This window comes from Alexandromys fortis, unplaced genomic scaffold (genome assembly GCF_014885135.2).
Source record: "Alexandromys fortis isolate MF-2015 unplaced genomic scaffold, M_Fortis_MF-2015_v1.1 scaffold_72, whole genome shotgun sequence".
NCBI classification, from domain to species: domain Eukaryota; kingdom Metazoa; phylum Chordata; class Mammalia; order Rodentia; family Cricetidae; genus Alexandromys; species Alexandromys fortis.
This window is the reverse complement of record NW_026067969.1, coordinates 6,900,319-6,920,682: the sequence shown is the minus strand read 5'-3', so window position 1 is coordinate 6,920,682 and position 20,364 is coordinate 6,900,319. Positions and strand designations below refer to the sequence as shown.

At 46.6% G+C, this 20,364-nt stretch overlaps 1 protein-coding gene and 1 pseudogene across 1 annotated transcript in view; one reads left to right on the top strand and one right to left on the bottom strand.

Moving 5' to 3' along the window:
- Gpr107 (G protein-coupled receptor 107) overlaps positions 1 to 10,095 on the bottom strand; it is a 61,921-nt gene extending 51,826 nt beyond the window's left edge. The window contains exon 1 of the mRNA XM_050154961.1: positions 9,948 to 10,095. Coding sequence (XP_050010918.1) covers positions 9,948 to 10,070 — 123 coding nt within the window. The 5' untranslated portion in view covers positions 10,071 to 10,095. The remainder of the gene's footprint in view (positions 1 to 9,947) is intronic.
- LOC126509229 (cAMP-dependent protein kinase inhibitor gamma-like) lies at positions 7,062 to 7,637 on the top strand (annotated as a pseudogene).
- Positions 10,096 to 20,364: the final 10,269 nt, after the last annotated feature.

Here is a 20,364-nt window from a genome sequence, read left to right as displayed (position 1 = left end):
AGCCACCATGTGGTTGCTGGGAATTGAACTCAGGACCTTTGGAAGAGCAGTCAGTGCTCTTAACCTCTGAGCCATCTCTCCAGCCCGCAAAAAAAAAAATTTTTTTTAATGTATCATATGTAGGTTGTATTAGAGAAAGAGACAGACAGACAGACATGAATTCCTACAAAAGTAAGTTGCCCTAAAAATTCAGGCTTTCAGAAAAATAAGCTAAAATAAACCTGAAAGTAAAAGACAACAGAAAACATGCTGACATTCTGAACCTCACCAACAGTCGGCTTAAATGAGATGTCACCATTTTACTACCGGGGGGCCGTCTGAGCACGTGCTGTGCTGGGAAGAATGTGGGCAACAGAACACTCAGTCCACGCAGGCTGACTCAGTTAGGAGTAACAAGTTCAACAGGTCCCAGCAGATGCCCACATTCCAGATGTCTCAGATCTCAGTGAGGGAGAAGGAAGGGAAAGAGTGTTAGTGATGAACCAGTCCTCTGCTCTCACTCCACCATCCCTCTCCTCAGTCATCAAGTGGCTAGGTCCTCTCTCAGTTTTTACCTTAGATCACCACAGTCATAGTGGCTCCTTCCTTCAAGTTTCCTCTGAAAACTTGATGCAGGAGGACTGCCATGAGCTCAATGCCAGACTTAACTAGAATAATGCTGTCACCTGAGCTACAGAATGTGACCCCTTTTCCAGGAAGAAAAAAAGGTCTCTGGAGCTACGAGTGTAGTTGTTAGAAGGCTTACAAGCACAAGGCCCTGGTTTTGAACCCCTACTGCACACACCAACCATGGTACACACCTACAACCACAGCTCTGGGGAGACAGAGGCAAAAGGACCACAAGGCCATTCTCAGCTATTTAACAAGTCTGAAGCCAGCCTGTGACACTTAAGTACCTGTCTCAAAACAAGAACAAAAACCTCAGTCACTGGCAAGACTTGGTGATACTTGCCTATAATTGCAGCTACTTGTCCAGCCATGTTAGAGGATGGCAGGTTACAGGCCAGCCTGGGCAAACTGACAAAACCCAGAAGGTTGGTTGGAAGAAAGAAAAGAAGGAAGGACCCATATGCAGACCCATGAATATCACTGAGCATCAGTTTTAAAAGCTGGATCAGTAACGTTTATATGGATCTGCACTTTTCATTTTCAGCAACAATGTCTTCTTTGTGGACTCTGTGTGGATACATTTTCATATTGTTGCTCGTAGTCCCTCTGCCTACACATCATCACACACCTCCAACATACACTCATGAGTGTGCAGCTATTTCTCAGGCTCTGTGGCTACCACACTGTCTAGCGTGCACCTGTGCCTCTTCTCACCCCTGCTGTGTGTACTGACTTCTAGGCTATAGGAATCTGGCCAGAAACTACAACTGCTTCCCAACACCAGGAGGGCTGTGGCTCCTCACATGCTCACCATCCCGGAAGATGCTGGCCCTCATGGTTCCCATTCAGGGAAAATAAAGTGATTCAGTTTCTATTTTCTGAATGTCTGTCTGTCTGTACCCCTTGTCTGTTAGCTAGCTGCTTCTCTGTTATAAAGTATCTTTGTTTATCTCTCTTATGCCTATTCCTATTAGATTTTTCTTGTAGTTTTTAAGAGTTATTTTTATTATTTACTGTGTCTGTCTGTGTACCTGTAAACATGAATGTGCATGAGAGTGCCCTTGGAGGCAGAAGAGAATGTCAAAGTCCTGGAGTTGGAGTTGTGAACCATCCCTCATGCATACTGGAAACGGAATTCCAGTCTGTCCAAAGCAGCAAGTGCTCTTATCCCCTGACATCTCTCCAGACTGAAAGTCCTTTATATATTGTGGAAAGTTATCTTTTTGCCATCACTGCTGTTGTTTTTTTTTTTAAGATTTACTTATTTATTATGTATACAACATTCTGCCTCGATGTATGCCCGCACGCCAGAGGAGGGCGCCAGATCTCATTACAGATGGTTGTGAGCCACCATGTGGTTGCTGGGAATTGAACTCAGGACCTCTGGAAGAGCAGCCAGTGCTCTTAACCTCTGAGCCATCTCTCCAGCCCCCCCCCCCCCATCACTGCTGTTTTATTAGTAGTGTGTGGTGTGGAAGACAACTCTGTGGAGTGGGTTTGCTCCTTTCACCTTTACAAGGGCTCTGGGGACTGAAGTCAGGTGGTTGGGCTTGCATGGCAAGTGTGGTAACTTGTTGTGAGATATTTGTACACTGTGTGAGGATACATTGCTATCATTGGTGGAATAAAAAGCCGAAAGGCCAATAGCTAGGCAGGAGGTATAGGTGGGACTTCTGGGCAGAGAGAGGTAGTAGGAGGAGAGAATCAAGGGGTGCAGGAGATGCTTGGAGACGCGGGGAGTCGGACATACAGCATAAAATGTGAAAAGCCACATGGTAAAATGTAGATTGATAAAAAGCAGGCTAATTTAACTTAGATAGTGGGATAAGCATAAGCTAAGGCCGCATTTTCATAACTAATAAGTCTCAGTGTCATTACTGGGGAACTGAGGTGGGAAAGAGAAAGACTCCCTACAGAACCTGCTGAGCCATCTCACCGGTGGACGGATTCACTTACCTTTGAACTGAGGCTGCATGTCTCTCTTCCAGTCTTTTAAATTCTTTTAACTGTGTACTACATATTGTCATACGTGAGTTTTTCATTTTTGTTTTTTAATTATGAAGAGAAGAAAACCTGCCAGTATTTATTGCTAGTAGCTATTTCTTTAACACACTGTGTGTGGGGTGGGGGACTTGTAAGCAGCAAGGCCAGAGGACAACTTCCAACTTCATCCTCAGAAACAACTCTACCTTCTGCAAGACGAGGACTCTCACTGCCAGAAACTCACAGATGAGACTACAGAGTCCCTGGGGTCCTCCTGTCTCTGCTTCCCCACCATGTCTGGCAGGTTTACACGGGACTGAATTCACGTCTTCAGGCTTAGAAGTCAAGCACATTACCAACTGAGCCTCTTCCCTAGCCCTCCTGGTAGTATTTTCTTAAACACCTTTTTTTTTTCTTTTCTTTAATTCTTCTTGGGGCTGAAGAGAGTTGCTTCAGCAGTGAAGAACCCCTACAATCAAAGGACTTAAGTCCAGATCTCCTCACCCACATAACAAGCTACAGATGCTCAATACCCCTGTACCCCAGCTCTGAGGAACATGGAGGCAGGATTGCTAGGGCAGATGATTTCCAGCCTAGAAGACACAAAACCAGGCTCAGAGAGAGAGAGAGACCCTGCATTGATGCTGAATGCGTCAAATGGGGGAAAGCGAGTCAAATAATCCCACGTTAACTCCAAATAGAGTATTTTAAAGTTTTCCTTTATTAAAAGGGAACTCATGGATCACAGCTGTGGCTCATGGGAAGAAGAGACTGAGCGGGGCGGGAACAAGGCTTTTTGGTACCCAAAGTTGTGCCCCAACCTGGTCTAGCCTCTTAAAGGCCATTCGCTGAAGGAGGTTCTCCATCACTGCATCAAAGGAATAGGTGACAGTAATAGAGGAAGACATTCAACACCATCCCTAGCCTGGCTTTTACACCTGCATTCAGGCATGCACACCTACATGAACATATGCACATACACAAATTAATTAAATTGAGACAACCCTTGAATCCAAGGTTGTAGAATACTCATGGATATTTCATCCCAAAACATTAATCTTTGTAGACTACATTTCTGTGTAAGTATGAGGTAGGCACACCATAGTCACTGTGCTAAGACTATGTAGGACCAGTACCTCCTAACACCTACTGCTCTGTGATACCACCTCTGTACGGCACACTCCTATTCAGACACCTCTGCTTACACTGCTGATTGTCCCAACCTGTCACATGGCAGAGGCAGGCAGATCTATGAGTTTGAGGCCAGCCTGGTCTACAGAGCTACTTCCAGGACAGCCAGAGCTTCACTGAGAAACACTGTCTTGAACCCCACCCCCCAAATATATATATTTACACACATACATAGACACAGATAGATCACACCACACAACCAATGTAAAATAGCAACAACAACCAGGTATGAGGAGATGGCTCTGTGGATAAAGTACTTGCCACACAAGCGTGAGAACCAAAGCTGAACACACAGAATACACACACAGTAGTACACACCTGTAATACATCTCACAGAAGGCAAGGGACAAAGAAGCTCAGAAACCCATGGGCCAGTGGAGCTGGCATACACAGTGAAGAGCAAGAGACTGTCTTGTGAAAGGGTCCTGTGACAGGCAAAGACTAACACTCAAGATTCTTGTTTAACCTCTACACATAAGCCACGGTACCCATACTCGAGGACACACACATCATATACACACATTAATAAAAAAGCAGGTGGAGTAATAGCTCCATGTAAGAGTAATAAAGTGATGCCTGTTTAACCTAGCTGAAGGTCACTTAGCCAGCTGATTCCTTAAACAACAGCTCACTGGCTGGTACTGTCAGATTGTACTAGCATATCTGTGTAGATAAGGTATGCAGGCAGCACACTGCTTTCTTTGTTTCTGTGATGAGTGCAACCAGAGCCTTCCCTATGCTTAGCACACGTGGCACTACTGAGCCACACCTCCTCCAGCTCCTGGTTTGTTTTGATTTTTGGAATGCTGGGGACAGATTTTAGGATTTTATGCATGCTAGACAAGTGTTCCACTGTTAAACTACAACCCCAAGGCACTATTTTTTCACTGAATTCATTGCAAGCTAATTTCACATTAAAATTTCTAATTTTTTTTGGGCAGCAGTGGAACACACTATTAATCCCAGCACTCAGGAGGCAGAGGCAGGTAGATTTCTATGAGTTCAAGGCCAGCCTGGTCTACAGAGTGAGTTCCAGGAGAACTCTGCAGCCAAGGCCACACAAAGAAACCCTATCTGAGACAGACAGACAGACAGACAGAGAGAGAGAGAGAGAGAGAGAGAGAGAGAGAGAGAGAGAGAAAGAATTCTAATTCTACTGGGCCTTTAATCCTAGCATTTGGGAGGCCCAGGCAGGGAGATCTCTGAGTTCAAGGCCAGTCTGACTTACAGAGTAAGTTCCAGGACAGCCAGGACTACACAGAGAAACCTTGTTTCAGGGGTAAAAATTATGTGTATCGATATTTTGCATGCATGTATGTTGCTTATACGCCACATGCATGCCTGGTGGCCCTAGAGGTTAGAAAAGGGCATTGGATCCCCTTGAACTAGAGTTACAAACATTTGTGAGTTGCCATATGGAAGCTGAGAATCAAACCCAGGTCCTCTAGAAGAGCAGGCAGTATTTTTAACTGTTGAACCATCTCTCCAACCCTCTAGTGTCTCTTTTGAGAGAGGGAGGGAGGGAGGGAGGGAGGGAGGGAGGGAGGGAGAGAGAGAGACAGACAGACAGACAGACAGACAGACAGGCTGACTGACTGACTGACTGACTGACTATACAGGCAAGATGGTCCATAATCCCAGCACTCAGGAGGCTGAGGCAAGAGAATGGTGAGTCTGAGCCCAAATTGGGCTATATAAGGAGACCCTGACCTGAGGAGGTGGGAAAAAGTAAAAAAGAAGGGAGACCTAGACTCTCTCAGGGCACATTAATACAGCTGGAAGAGCAAGCATCCTTCAGTGGACACTCTACTGGCCCTCTGGCAGCCAGGTCTCTACCAGGACCTACCTGACTTCTCATAACAGCTGAGTCTGCCACCTCTGATCAAAACAATGAACAGATCCAAAAACTAAGCAAAAGCACCCTTATGCACCATTAGAAAAGAACAATACTGTGCATTACATACTGGTCATTGTCTACTGGCAACAGAGACCCTGCCCCCAGAAGATTAACATTTGGAGTCTCTGTTCACTGAGTATACAGTCACAGTGGAAAGGAGTCAAAGTCTGAAGCTTCTTAAGAACAGAGAAAATGTGGACCTGATTTGATTTATTCTTAAGGATTTCTGTTCTAATGGTGTCTGGGTTGGTTTTTTAAGGGCACCTCACACTTTCCAGGGATACACTGAGTATTCACAGATGGGTAACAGGATACTTCTGATTTGCTCTAAATAAGGAATGACAATGACAAATGCTGCCAACTGTGGGGAAGGGGAACCCTCATTCGTTGCTGGCAGGATGTAAAACAAGCTAGCTACCTTGGAAAGTTGAGTGTGGTGCTTCATTTTCTTCTTCTTCCTTTTTTGTTTTTTGTTTTCTGAGACAGAATTTCTCTATAACAGTCCTGGCTGTCTGGGAACCCACTCTGTAGACCAGGCTGGCCTCGAACTCACAGAGATCTGCCTGCCTCTGCCTCCTGAGTGCTGGGATTAAAGGTGTGTGCCACCACACACAGGTAGTGTGGTACTTTCTTAAAAATGAAACCCAACCCTACCCTATAGGATAGCCTGGCAATTCCACTCCGGTCCTGGGTGTCACCCAGAGAAAGAAGGACAGGCAGTGTCACAGACTTGCAGGTGAATGACGGTGGCAGGATTGTTCTTTGTACAGAGATGGGCATGGAGCACACGCCTGTAATCCAGCACTGGGAAGACGGAGGGAGGAAAACAGACGCCAGCTGTACAGGCCCAGAGTGGAGTGGTGTAATAATAAATAACATCAAATTACTGATTGGATTCTGGAGATGGCTCAGTGGATAAAAATGCTTGCCATTGGATTCGGGAGATGGCTCAGTGGATAAAAATGCTTGCCATATAAGCACAAGGACCTTAACCCAGATCCCATGGACCCACCTAAAGGCAGGTGTGTGGTAGCACTCATGCTGTGAGAGGCGGAGACAGGAGAATCCCCAGAAACTTGCAAACTAAGCTGACACATACAATAGTGAATAAATCCCTGCCTCATACAAGATGGGAGGCAAGGACACCCAAGTCTGCCCTCTGACTTCTACACAAACATCTCAGGGCACACATACACATACAGTATGAATACACAGAAGATAAACTGAGCCATGGCACAACATGGATGAATCTAAAAAGTCTAAGAAGCCAGGGACAAAAGCAGCCCTGCTGTGTGACTCCATTTCTCATGGAGTACCTGGCAAAGGACAGTCTATGAAAACACAAAGTAGAAGTGTCGCTGACTGGGCATGGAGCAAAAGAGATGTGGCAGCAGACTTCCACACTGATTAATCAAGAGTGAAAAATCTGAAGAGATGCAAGCAGAAAAAAGAAATTAAACTAGGCCTGAGGATGGATACGACAGGCATGATGGAGGTTGAGTCCTCCTACTCGGACTTCATCTCGGGTGACCGACAGGCCATCAGGATGCAGTCCCTGACATCCAGGGTGACTCAGAACAGGAGCGTGCAGAAGCTAGCTGGAGACATGGGCGAGCTGGCACCCAAGGGGGCAGAAGGACAGGCAACGGGAAGTACCCCAGATAAGGAAGTCAGCAGACAGCCTGAGAGCAGTGATTTCAACACCTTAATTGAGTCTGGCTTGGTCCTAGAGGCTAGGAAGTTCCCTCCTTAGCACAACCCAGCAGTGTCTTCTTCGAGCCCATATCCCAAGCCAGCCAGGCTGACTGAGAGCCTCCTGGAGGCCTCTGTGGCCAGTACTCCAGCACACCCACAGTCCTGGGAACCCAAAGTGGGTTCCCACAGTCCTCTCCCACACCCACAGGCTCTACTCTCCTTCTGCCTCCCCATGGTATCCAGGTACACCATCACCACAGGCTGTTAGTTATAACTGTCAGCTAGGGGGGTTGAGCCAGGTCCTGCCTCTGCCTCCCGAGTGCTGGGATTAAAGGTGTGCAGAGGCAGGAGGTTGGGTCAAGGCAAGCCTGGTCTAGAGAGCAAATTCCAGGACAGCCAGGGCTATGCAAAGAAACCCTGTCTCAAGAAAAAAGAAGAGTAAGGAATATACAGAAAGGTCAAAAGACAAGGGCTGTGAGAAGACCAAGAAAACAAATGAGAGATGGAAAATACCGAGAGCAAATTAAAAATGAAGAGATTCTTTTCTACTTTAGGAAACTATAAACAGTTGAGAAGAGAGAAGTGACACCTGCGCAAGTGGGCAGATACATGGGAGTTCATAATACAACTGTACCTACTCTGCTGCATTCAAAATTGTTGGTGTTAAAAAGTTTTATAAGTATCAATGCCATAGAAATGGCTCAGCAGTTAAGAGAATGTATGGCCCTTGCAGGGGACCCAAGTGTGATCCCTAGCACCCACGTGGGGCAGCTTACAACTGCCTATTACTCCTGCTCGCACATGCGCACCCACACAGACACACAAAAAGAAAAATAAAATGAATCTTTTAAAGAATCAATTGATATTCCAGATATTTGGTGATCAAGTTCTTCCAAGTCTGGGTTTCTAACCTGATCAAGTCTATACTTCCCAACCTTAAGCAGAGCAAGACTATCTTGAGCCTTTTAGATAGGCCTTCTCTGGGCAAATGCCATCTACTTAGACAATAAATTAAGACTAAGAAAAGATTCTAGCACCAACTATGCAATAAGTTTAGGGAAGATGTTACAAGAGAGAACCATCAAGTCACTTGGCACAGGAGAGAATCAATCACAGCGCTACACTAAGTTGCACAAGAGAGAAATCAACTGCAGAACTACTCTAGGTTCGCTTCTACCACCAAGGCGGGATATCAGGTTGGTATATAATGGCCACTAAGGCTGGCCGGTATAAATGCTGCCAGTGTTTACCTGATGATCCCAGGCAACTGGCATTTTAATACTAGAAATGTTGGACAGGGAACCAGGAGACATGCTCCTAGTGTGTTCTGTTGCAAGTTTTCTTTCTAATTCCTAAGCTTTACGATCTCAGCTCCATTGATAACGCAGTAAAAACAATATGTAAACTTGGAAATGGGAGAACTTAGAAGTTATGAGTTCTTAGCTCCGGTTGGGAACTACTGATAAGATGTACCAGAACCTCGAGGCCACGGGAAGGCAAAGAAAGTGGTGTGGCTGAAAGGACAAGCACTTCTCTGGGCAGAACTTCTACAGCTCTCAGTTGGGATCTTCAAAAGGAGCCAAGACTGACCGGTGGTTAAGAGTCACCTGACTCCAGACCATTTGTATCTACAAACAAAAGCCGGCATTGCAAGTACGCCTGTATGGATCTGGCCAGGTTTCAATTCCAGACTCTGTGTTCTTCAAACTCTACGTTCACAAGACTGATGCTTCACCACTAACGCAAGGTGTTTTACAAGACAGCTGTGTCCAGGTCCACAAACTTCTTGGAACACTATTAGGAAAATGTACAAGGCTTTGAGTCATAATGATGTCATCTTCTGTTCCCCAGATATGCTAACCTGCTGACAACCCTGTGTAAGCCTTAGAGAACTTTAAACTGTGGGTTACCATAGCGGTTCCTAGTGTTCATTCCAGGTCTATCCCTTAGACAAGGGCCATAGAGACAGAAAGAAAAAGACCCACTCTTAGAAGCACTTTAAATGCTGAGTTTGGATCCTGAGGGTTGTTCCTTCTTTCTTTCTTCCTTCCTTCCTTCCTTCCTTCCTTCCTTCCTTCCTTCCTTCCTTCCTTCCTTCCTTCTTTCTTTTTGAAATCAAGGCATATATTTCCGGCGAGATTTGAATCGAGCACCCTAAAGCAAGCAGGGAAAAAGATTCCGCACACCTTCAAAGCGCCAGGTACAGGCGCACGGAAGGGCGGAGATCGCGGACAAGAGAAACTGGGATTAAAGTTGTGTGCAAGGGCAAGCAGGGAAAGGAGGTTACCACCGGCGTGAATTCCAGGGAAGGCAGCGGGGATCGCAGGAGCGGCCTCCCAGGTCCTTGGGGTTTTAGACAGTCACTAGGCCCCTTCCCCATGACCTCAAAGCTGCAGGGACCAGACTACCCGAGGCACCCGCACCGCGTAGTCCGTCGCGATAGGGCCGCGCAGACCCCTAGCTCGGGAACCAAACTTAGAGAACCCGCAGGGCCGAAGTTGGTTCAGCCTGGAGCAGCTGTCGCGCCCCGGTCTCCACCCCCTGTCCCTGTCCCCAGTCCACCAGGCCTTACTTTGAGCGCCAGGTGGTGGACGCGGCCCAAGCCGAGGTCGACCAGCAGCTCCAGGAACGCCAGCAGTGATAGCAGTCGCAGACAGTAGGGGCCCGAGCAGCTGACGGGCACCGGGACTGCCATGTTTGTTCCAGCATCACCAACTACTTCCTCTCCCACCCACTTCCGGGTCAAAGGGCGACGCCCCGGAAGTGCTCCCGGAAGGGGGTGCGGCCACCACCTCTGAGACCCTTAAGATCATTTTGCTCCAAAATACAGCTCTTTGGTTACGCAGGGATTTCAGCGGGCCATCTCGGGACTTTTCAATTGACTTCTCAGTGAGGACTTCCGGTGAAGCCCCTCTGAGGACCCTGAAGCGTTTGCTATGACAACCATGGCGGGGCAAGACCAACCCGGGCCTCCTTTCTGCCTCGCCGGGCTTAGGGAGTGAGGGACCTGGACCAAAGGCTGGAACCCGCAGTGGCTGCCACACACTCCCTGGCTGTGGACTGGCCTGTCGTCGGTGGTAATAACTTAGAAATTGCTGGCTTGTCTTAGACCGCTTGATTTATTATTATCCTATGCCCTTTACCACAAACCGCAGGCGAAATAGTTGCAGTAACAGGATTTATTGAGTATATATGAAGCAGTCATCTAGGCTTTTTTTTTTTTTTTTGATGGTATTTAATCTTTGGGACAATCTAATCAGATAAGAAGTAGGTGTCAGACTTCTGCCCTGCTATACCTAGGCTCTGAGAATGGTCATTTGGTTCAGGCTGAGCCGGGGATCACATGGAAATTCTTCACTGGTGATCATTTTGCTCATGTGATTTCATGCCACCACTAGAGTCTGAGCTGTAATGTCTTCTATTTTCGTTCCTGTGGAAACCTTGCTTCTGGTCCTTGGGACTTGAGGACTTGGTAGGAGGTCCCTGATAGCATTGTTTATCAAGGACTTACAGGAAACAAGTATATTAAAAGTGCTGATTGTCAAGTGTGTTTACTTTTTAATCCCCCCCCCAGCTTTTCGAAACAGTTTCTCTTGCTGTCCTGGAACTTGCTTTATAGACCAGGCTGTCCTCGAACTCACAGAGACCCACCTCCCTCTGCCTCCATAGTGCTGGGATTAAAGACGTGTACCACCACTGCCTGGCTTTAGGTCCTTGTTTTTAACTGGACACACAAGTAATGTATGCTCATGTGGTGTGTCTGTGTGTGGACTAATTATTTAAACAAAACAGGCTATAATAAAAATGACTAGGAATCCCTCTACCAAATTCCCAAAACTTCTAACTGGAAATAGGAATGGGATATAGAATTTTTGTTTGTTTATCTTTATATATGTATGTGTACCATGTTCAGGTACCTGAGGGTAGAAGGTACCAGAAGATAGTGTCAGGTCCTGCTGAGCCATCTCTTCAGCCCAACGTGATGCAAAACAGTCAATTTAAAAATTCATTTGGAAGCTGGGCAGTGGTGGCGCACGCCTTTAATCCCAGCACTTGGGAGGCAGAGGCAGGGGGATCTCTGTGAGTTTGAGGCCAGCTTGTTCTATAAGAGCTAGTTACAGGGCTGGAGAGATGGCTCAGAGGTTAAGAGCATTGCCTGCTCTTCCAAAGGTCCTGAGTTCAATTCCCAGCAACCACATGGTGGCTCACAACCATCTGTAAAGGGGTCCGGTGCCCTCCTCTGGCCTGTGGGCATACACACAGACAGAATATTGTATACATAATAAATAAAAAAATAAAAAAATAAATAAATACTTTTTTTAAAAAAGAGCTAGTTACAGTTACAGGACAGGCTCTAAAAACTACGGTGAAACCCTGTCTCGGGAAAAAAAAAAAAGGAAGAAGAAGAAAAAAATCACTTGTCGCTAGTGGTGTTGACTCACACCTTTGAGAATCTCTGAGTTCAAGACCAGCCAGAAATACACAGGAAACCATGTATCAAAGAGAAAGAAGGAAAGAGAACACAAATCACTTGGGACAATATAGACGTACAGAACTGAAAGTGAGAAGGGGCTCAGTTCCCGTGTCAGAATCTTCAGAACTAATCTAATCCTTCTCTTGACTAAAAACCAGTGCAAGCCCAGTCACACCCTCTTCAAAGGCAAAAGTAGAGCAGGTAGGTGGAGACGCAGAGGTGTAGTTTATCTTAAAATACCTGTAAGTTTCAGGGAGGGAAAGGCAGTAACTACTGGTTGGTGGCTGTCCTTCTCTTCCCTTGGGTGTTGGGCCATCTCTTTTGAATATGCAATCTTCCATGTTTGAGCAGGATTTTCATCTGACCCCACCCCTTTACAGATAATGAAGCCTAGAGCAGGAAACTCTAGCATTAATCTTTTGCAGCTCTTTGCGGAGAAATGGGAAATGGTTTTCTGAGTGAACTTATGTGATCTATACATATGTTGTGTTGTCTAAAATCAGGAAAGTCTGCCAAGGTGCGTATGTTCTTTTTTCAGATGAGGTTTGGTTGGGTGAACTAACTCAGAGGCAGTCTGTGCCTGCAGAAATGACCCACCAGCACACTCAGACCCACCCTACTCAGGAAGCCCAGAGCAAATCCTCTGTCCTGCCTGCTGTAGAGAAAGACAGTGCACTGCATGCTGGGTTAGACTGGATGGCTCGGTAGGGAACCCAGGTCTGTTAGTTTTCTTTCCCAAGTATGAACAGTGCCAGGGAACGCTATGTGACTTTCCAAAGGTCACACAGCCTTTTGAGGAGTTTTAGCAGGGCATCCATAAAACCAGGACTGAAACTTCAATCGCAACAGAAGTGGATCTGGGCTTCTTGACCGATATTATGAACAGCTTTGTAATTTGTTTTTTAAAAAAAGAGTTATTATTCTATTCTTACTTTGTGTATGTGTGTGGGTGGGGGAGCGTGTGTGAACACAGGTTTCCTGGAGGCCAAAAAAAGGTTTTCAGAACCCCTGGAGCTGGAAGGTGGAAGTGAGCTGTATGATGTGGGTGCTGGGAATCCAATTCAGATCCTCCACAAGAGCAGTGCGCATGCCTACTGCTGAGCTGCCCCTCCAGCCTCAGCTTTCTGAGTTTTGTGGTTTTGTATTTTTAAAAAGGGTAGCAAGCTGGCATGGTAACATAGCTTTGACTTCAGGACAGGAAGTCTGAGATAAAAGTCACCTGTTGGGGATGGAGCTTAGCAGCCCAGCATGTGCATGAATGTGATCTGGCATTCAGTTCTCCACACCAGGACATTTAAAAAATCCTGAAAAAGAGAATAAAAGTGTGAGAAATCTGATACTTTACTTTGGGGAGCAAGAAGAAAGGCTAAAGACGGTTAAGGGGAAAATGTAAATGTGTATGTGTATACTTGTATAACTGAGTGTCTGTGCATACACACCATATGCAGGAGCCTGCAGAGACCAAAAGACAGCATCAGCTCCTCTGCAGCTGGAGTTACACATGGTTGTTGGCCACTGTGTGGCTGCTGGGAACTGAAACTGGGTTGTATGGATGGGCAGTCTGTGCTCTTAATGGAGCCATTTCTCCCGCCCCTACTTAAGTGATTTTTACTTGAGAAAAAATGTTAAACAGATGAATTTTTCAGAGAGATTTTCCTTTCTTACGTTGTAGTACTGAGACTTCATACATGCGAGACAAGCCCTCGTCCACTGGGCTATAGTCCCATCCTGTTTTTACTTTTTAAAGTTCAGTGCCTAATTGATGATAATAATAATCTGGACTAGAGAGATACTCCGTATTTAAGAGCACTTACTGGCCGGGAGGTGGTGGCACACGACTTTAATCCCAGCACTCGGGAGGATCACTCAGGAGGCAAAGACAGGTGGATCTCTGTGAGTCCGAGACCAACCTGGTTTATAAGAACTAGTTCCAGCAGAGCAGTGTGGTGCATGCCTTTAATCCCAGCACTCAGGAGGCAGAGGCGGGGGATCTCTGTGAGTTCGAGGCCAGCCTGGTCTACAAGAGCTAGTTCCAGGACAGGCTCCAAAGCTACAGAGAAACCCTGTCTCAAAAAACAAAACCAAAAAAAAAAAAAAAAAAAAGAACTAGTTCCAGGACAGGCACAAAAGCTACAGACAGACCCCCCCCTCCCCCCCAAAGGCACTTACTGATCTTATAGAGGACTGGAGTTTGTTCCCAGCACCGATATGGTGACTGACAGCCACCTATAATCCCAGTTCCAGGGGATCCAGTTCCCTCTTCTGGCCTCTGTGGACACCTGGCACACATACAAACATGCACATAAATATAATAATAATAACAATAAAAGCCATGCATGATGGCACACACATTTAATCATAGCACTTGGGAGGCAGAGGCAAAGGTAGGTGGATCTCTGTGTGTTCGAGGCCAGCCTGGTCTATATAGTGAATTCCAGGACTACATCGTGAGACTCTGTCTTTAAATAATAATAATAAGATGGAGTTGGTGGTTAAGAGCACTTACCTTTTGTCCAGAGGACCCAAGTTCAATTCCTAGCACCCATATCAGGAAGCTCACAACCACCTGTCAGTCCATCTCCAGAGGATTCAATTTCTTCCTCTGGCCTCCATGGCACCTCACACACATATACACATGTACACACATAAGTAAAAATAAAGACCAATAAATAATGAAGTTCAATACCACTTTTTAGAAGGTCTGTCTTTCAGTTTGACTAACCTGGAAACAGAATGTCCAGGTACCTTCAGTTCCTCTTAGTGTGGCAAAGTATCTATTCCAAAGAAGAATTCTGTCTCGTGGTGGTGACACTTTTGCCAAACTTTAAAGTCTTTAGGATTTCTTCATTTTTGAGCCTGGGAATTAAAACAAAACTTCCACAAGGCCACACCAGTCCAATCTGCTCAGTGGTTTGTGGGAATGTCTGTCTTTGTGTGTTTGGGAACCCTGTGAACTCAATCGTTATTTTGAAATCCAGAGGAAGGAGCATGGAAGACCCCTTACAAAGTCTTAGAAAACCTGTTACCAGGAGTCGGTGCAGAATGTTCTTCCAATGCTGGGTCCCAGAAAGGTATAACACATGACTTCCTACTTTCCGGAAAAGGTCATTTGTGTAACCAGGATGCTGTGACCAGCACATCTTGTTGAGTAACAAAACAAGTTATGCCTGCTTCTCCCTGGCAGCGCCTTCCAGGGGGCATTAAACCGAGGCACCTACTGGAAAAGCCTGAGGTCAAGAAGGGCAGAGCTCCTTCATCCTGGCTTTGAGCTTGGCTCTCTTAATCACGAGCCCTTACAGTCTGCAGTATCAATTCAAAGTTGCCACTGGTAGGAAATTCATGTTTGAATTCAAACTTGTAGTTTGAATACAGTGCTATTGATAATACGTACCCTGGGCTCAGACAGTTGGAGAAAATAAGACATAACTGCTGTTTGTTTTTCCTTTCACCAAAGTTTTTTTTTTTTTTTTTTTTTTTTTGGTTTTTCGTGACAGGGTTTCTCTGTAGCTTTCACCAAAGTTTTTATTACGTTTACTTGGATGTGTGCATCGGGGAGGGGCACATGCCATAGAGAATATGTGGAGGTCAGGGGATGATATTCAAAAGTCTTCTCTTCCCACCATGAGTAACCAGGATAGAACTCAAGTCGGCAGGTTTTTGGCAGCTCGTTTACCTTCTGAGCTGTCTAACAGTTCTGTCTTTTCAGAAGAGTTCTTTCAGACCCCAAAGCTAACACCGTAAGGAACCAGAGGCTTCTCAGAACTTGGCAACATTCATTGGCCATGTCTTCCAGATTGTGGTGGAGAATTTCAGCATCTCCTGAGGCACAGAAGAAAACTTTTTTTTTTTTTTTTTTTTGGTTTTTCGAGACAGGGTTTCTCTGTAGCTTTGGAGCCTGTCCTGGAACTAGCTCTTGTAGACCAGACTGGTCTCGAACTCACAGAGATCCGCCTGCCTCTGCCTCCTGAGTGCTGGGATTAAAGGCGGGCGCCACCACCACTGCCCTGCTAGAAGAAAACTTTGAGAACATCTTTTTGGCAACCGAGAAAGCATCAGTCCAGTGGCCCTGACACACCTTCCGCAGGTCGAAGGCGCAATGGAAATGAACTTGAGAATCATTTTTCAACCTAGGGACACTGGATATAATCTGCCCAGCTCTGAGCAGCCCATGTCTCATGCTATTACAGTCTTTACAGTCCTTCAGAGAACTCCGTCGTTGGTATTAAAATCTAGTTGCAGTTTTAAGATTACACTCACTAGAAAGTTCCTGCTTTTATCCTGTTCCTAGTTTTTCCGCTTGGCTGCTTCTGGGGTCCCAGGAATGTACAGCCAGTTCTCAATTTACCATGACTCAACCAACAGTTGTGGGTTTCCTGGAATATTAAATGCTTTGTTTTGTACTCAGGTCATTTCAAAGCCAGCCTTGGCTGCATAGTGAGTTTGAAGTCTGCCTAGACTACGCGCGGGACCCTGTCTTAAAAAAAAAAAAAAAAAACAGTAAGCCAGGTTTGATGGCACACCCCTCCCAGCACTCAAGAGGCAGAGGCAGGCAGATCTCGGTGAGTTCAAGACCATCCTGGTCTACAGAGTGAGTTCCAGGACAGCACAAAATAGAAAAGGAGTTTATTGAGATTTAACTCCATTGTAAGTAAAGCTATGGAAAATTTTAAGTTTCACTCAGATAGAAACCATTGACAGGGGCGTCATTGAGAAACTAGTGGTAGACAGCCAGTCGCCTTGCCCTGCCATTCTAGCCAAGGGTCTGGCTCTAGCAGCGGTTTGTAAGGTATTGCTTCCTTGCTGTGGCACGCAGGAAAAGGAAAGGAAGCTTGTACTTGTGCCCTCTTTACTCAACCCTTTGCAGATATTTTCTTTTAGTATTGAAGAGCCATGAGGTCATTGTTTCATTGTAAGAGAGGAAACTGAGGTTTGGAGAAGGGAAGCTGTGAGCTGCCCGCCCTAAGCTCTGCATGTCTGAACCTCAGTAAAGTGTGTGTTTGCCCAGCATTTCAGCCTCCTGGGAGTCTGTGAAGCCCCCTTTTTGTGAATGAGGAAACTGAAGCTCAGAGTGTGTAGGTTGCCAGAGGCCACATGCCTAGTAAGGACTGAACTCTGGGATCCCCAACAATTAATTATAAAACCCTATCTGCCACTGAACAGGTACCTACCTACAAACCCCAAATGAGATGTTCATTATAATTCCATGCAGGGTGAGCACTGTCCAAATCCCTGATAGATTTGCCTCTGACTACTCAGAAGTACCTACGGAAGCAAGAGGACCACCCACCAAAGTTGTGAGCCAGCCTGGGCTATGGAATAAAACCTTGTCTCAGAAAATAAGGGCTCAGCCGGGCGGTGGTGGCGCATGCCTTTAATCTCAGCACTCGGGAGGCAGAGGCAGGCGGATCTCTGTGAGTTCGAGACCAGCCTGGTCTACAGAGCTAGTGCCAGGACAGGCTCCAAAGCCACAGAGAAACCCTGTCTTGAAAAACCAAAAGAAAAAAAAAAAGCAAGAAAATAAGGGCTCAGAAGATGGCTCAGCCTGTAAAGGCACTTGTTATGGAGACTGATGACCTAAAGTCAGTTCCTAGGAACCACATGGTGAAGGAGAAAACAACTCCCACAAGTTGTTCTCTGGCCACTACGTGTGTGCTGTATGTGTACTCCACCCCCCCCCCACATACTAAGTACATATAGAAATATAAAAAATTTTATAAAGAAAGCAAACCACTGGACAGGGGTGGCACGGTGGCACGTGCCTTAAATCCCAGCACTCAGGAGGCAGAGACAGGTGGATTTCTGAGTTCAAGGCCAGCCTGGTCTACAGAGCTAGTTCCAGGACAGGCTCCAAACCTACAGAGAAACCCTGTCCCAAAAAAAAATAAATAAATATTTAAAAAAAGAAAAGAAAAAGAAAGAAAGAAAGAAAGAAAGAAAGAAAGAACAGCAGACCAATTAGCCCAAGAGCTTATGCAGGCTGGGTCTGTGCTGTGTTCGTCAGATGCCTCCCTTTAGGTTCGCCCTTTCATGCCATCAGATCATTGGAAGGCACAGACCACAGCTTTGTGAGTCAGGCTGGAGCAGGTGTGCAGCTGGGTGAGCATTTGCATAGGGCGAGAACACCCCTGCTAATAGGTCAATACCGCATTTCTCTTCCATTTTCTGAAGCTTTTGACTGTAAACATTTTCCAGTTGCCCTGCAGACTTAAACAAAACAAAACAAAACCAGTGAGAGGCGCTAAGTGGGCCCAGTTAACTTGGCTCCTGAACCTCCTGTGGCTTTCAAGGGTTCCCTAACAGTTTAGGCATCTCTCTTTTCTACAGTTCCTTCTGCTTCTTTCTCTGTAGGGCACAGGTTGTTCTACCCCCGGCTACACTGTTTTTTTGCAAGTGGTCATTCTAGTTTTCTGAAGTCAAGATTAGATCATTTTGTGGACTAAGAAGGAAACAACCAACAAGCAGAGGCACAGGTGACGATAATGATGACGCAGCAGGGTCTTGCTAAGTAACTGGCCATTTCCGACTTTGAGTAGCTAATACCTGTGTCAGCCCTGGGCCTGGGAAGACTAGTGTGGCTCAGAGCACTGGCTTGATTCTTAGCACCCACACGATGGCTCACAACCCATCTGTAGTTCAGTTCCAGGGGATCTAGCACCCTCTCTGGCCTCCAAGGGCAGCAGACTCGGATGTGGTACATTGATATACATGCAGACAAAACAGCGGTACACATTAAAAACTGAAACACAGGCCGCGCGGTGGTGGTGCATGCCTTTAATCCCAGCACTTGGGAGGCAGAGGCAGGCGGATCCCTGTGAGTTCGAGGCCAGCCTGGTCTACAGAGCTAGTTCCAGGACAGGCTCCAAAGCCACAGAGAAACCCTGTCTCGGGGGAAAAAAAAAAAAAAAAAACCTGAAACACAACAAAACAACCCTGTGGCCTAGTTAATTAACATTGCTTACATTTTTAAGTCCTCTAACTCACTCTAGCTGGCCATCCTGACCCTTACATATCCAGCCCAGACTTGGAAAATGTGGGGACAAAATATTTAAAGACACGAAGGATGGAGGAGGGGCTTGTAACTGACAAGAGAGCCCCAAACAGTTTTGATGGTTTCAATGTAACTACCCCACAAAGGAAGTAGGAGGTCTTGAGGTTTGAGGCAATGTTCTGAGCTCCACCCCTCCTTCCTTTTTCTTTCCTTCCTTTTACTTTTTAAGCAAAGTATTATTATTTGGTGTTTGATTTTTTTTTTTTAAACAGAGTCTCACTATGGCCTGGAACTCACTGTGCAACCCAGACCTTTAAATCCACCTGCCTATGCCTCCCAGCACACCCTTATTGTTATCTAGCTGTCTATTGTTTATTTATTTATGTATTTTGTCAAGGTTTCACTTTGAAGTCCAGGTCAGCCTGCTTGGTACTTACTAAGCGGCTCAGGTTGGACTCTTCCTGCCTCTGCCTCAAAAGTGCTGAGACTACAAGTGTGGGCTTGCAGTCCACACACTGGGCTGAGATTCACCCTTCAAGGAGAATCATTCAACAGGTTGAAGAGAGCAGGGAGCGGAGAAAACGTTTAGAAGAGGGACCTATTCTGGAGGTCATGGCCCTGGAGAAAAGGTCTCTGCAGTACCATTCAAAGAAAGAAAAGTTGTGGAGACAGTCTGAGGGATTCTGAGGAAATAGTTGAAAACCCCCAGATTCCCCACAGCTACTGAGAAATGACATTCTGTGGAGTTTTGGAAGAGTTAATGGTCCTAATTCTGCACCAACTACCCTCTGGCCAGTTCACCTTGGTTCACACCACTAGGCCGCGGGCGACTGGCAAACACTGCCTCCCTTTGGTGGCTGGGGCTCTCCTACTAGAGGGGAAATCCGTCCAAGATCACCAGCTTGGAGGCTGGATTTGAACCCTCCAAGTTCTCAGTGGGCCCTAGCGGGGTAAGAGGATTTCGTTACTGAAATTCCTGGCTGAACAAGTAGGAAAGGGCTTGTTCTACAGATTATAATTCTTTGGCTGCTCATCCTCGAGTTCCTTCCCTGGTTTCCCGGATCTGCTCGGTCTCTATATTTGCCTCAACGTCCCAGTGTACACAATGCACGACGTCATGGTTCAAGGCCCCACTCCCAAGCACGCTGACCGGCTCGTTAGCCTCCACGGTGGCTGGATGGAGGGAGAAACCGCTCTGGAAGCCTCTAAGGTGGGCGCCGGTGGCCGCGGGGCGAAAGTTCTGAAACGCAAAGCTGTGCTCGGAGCGGTGGGTGGAGGGCAATCGCGATGCAGCGTCGTGATCGCGAATGGGCCAGTCTGCAAGCAGTGAGCGCGGGTCCCGAGAGCGTAGGGTGCACTAGCTGCCGAAAACCGACAACACAGAGAGGTCCCGAAGGCCTCGCGTCCTTCCGGACCCCTGGGCAACCCGGCCAAAGGGAGTCTGGGGGCGGGACGGTCCGCTCGAGCTGTCAGTCCGGCCCCTCCCCGCCCCGCCTTTCGTCCCGCCCCACCCCGCCCCTCGGCTCC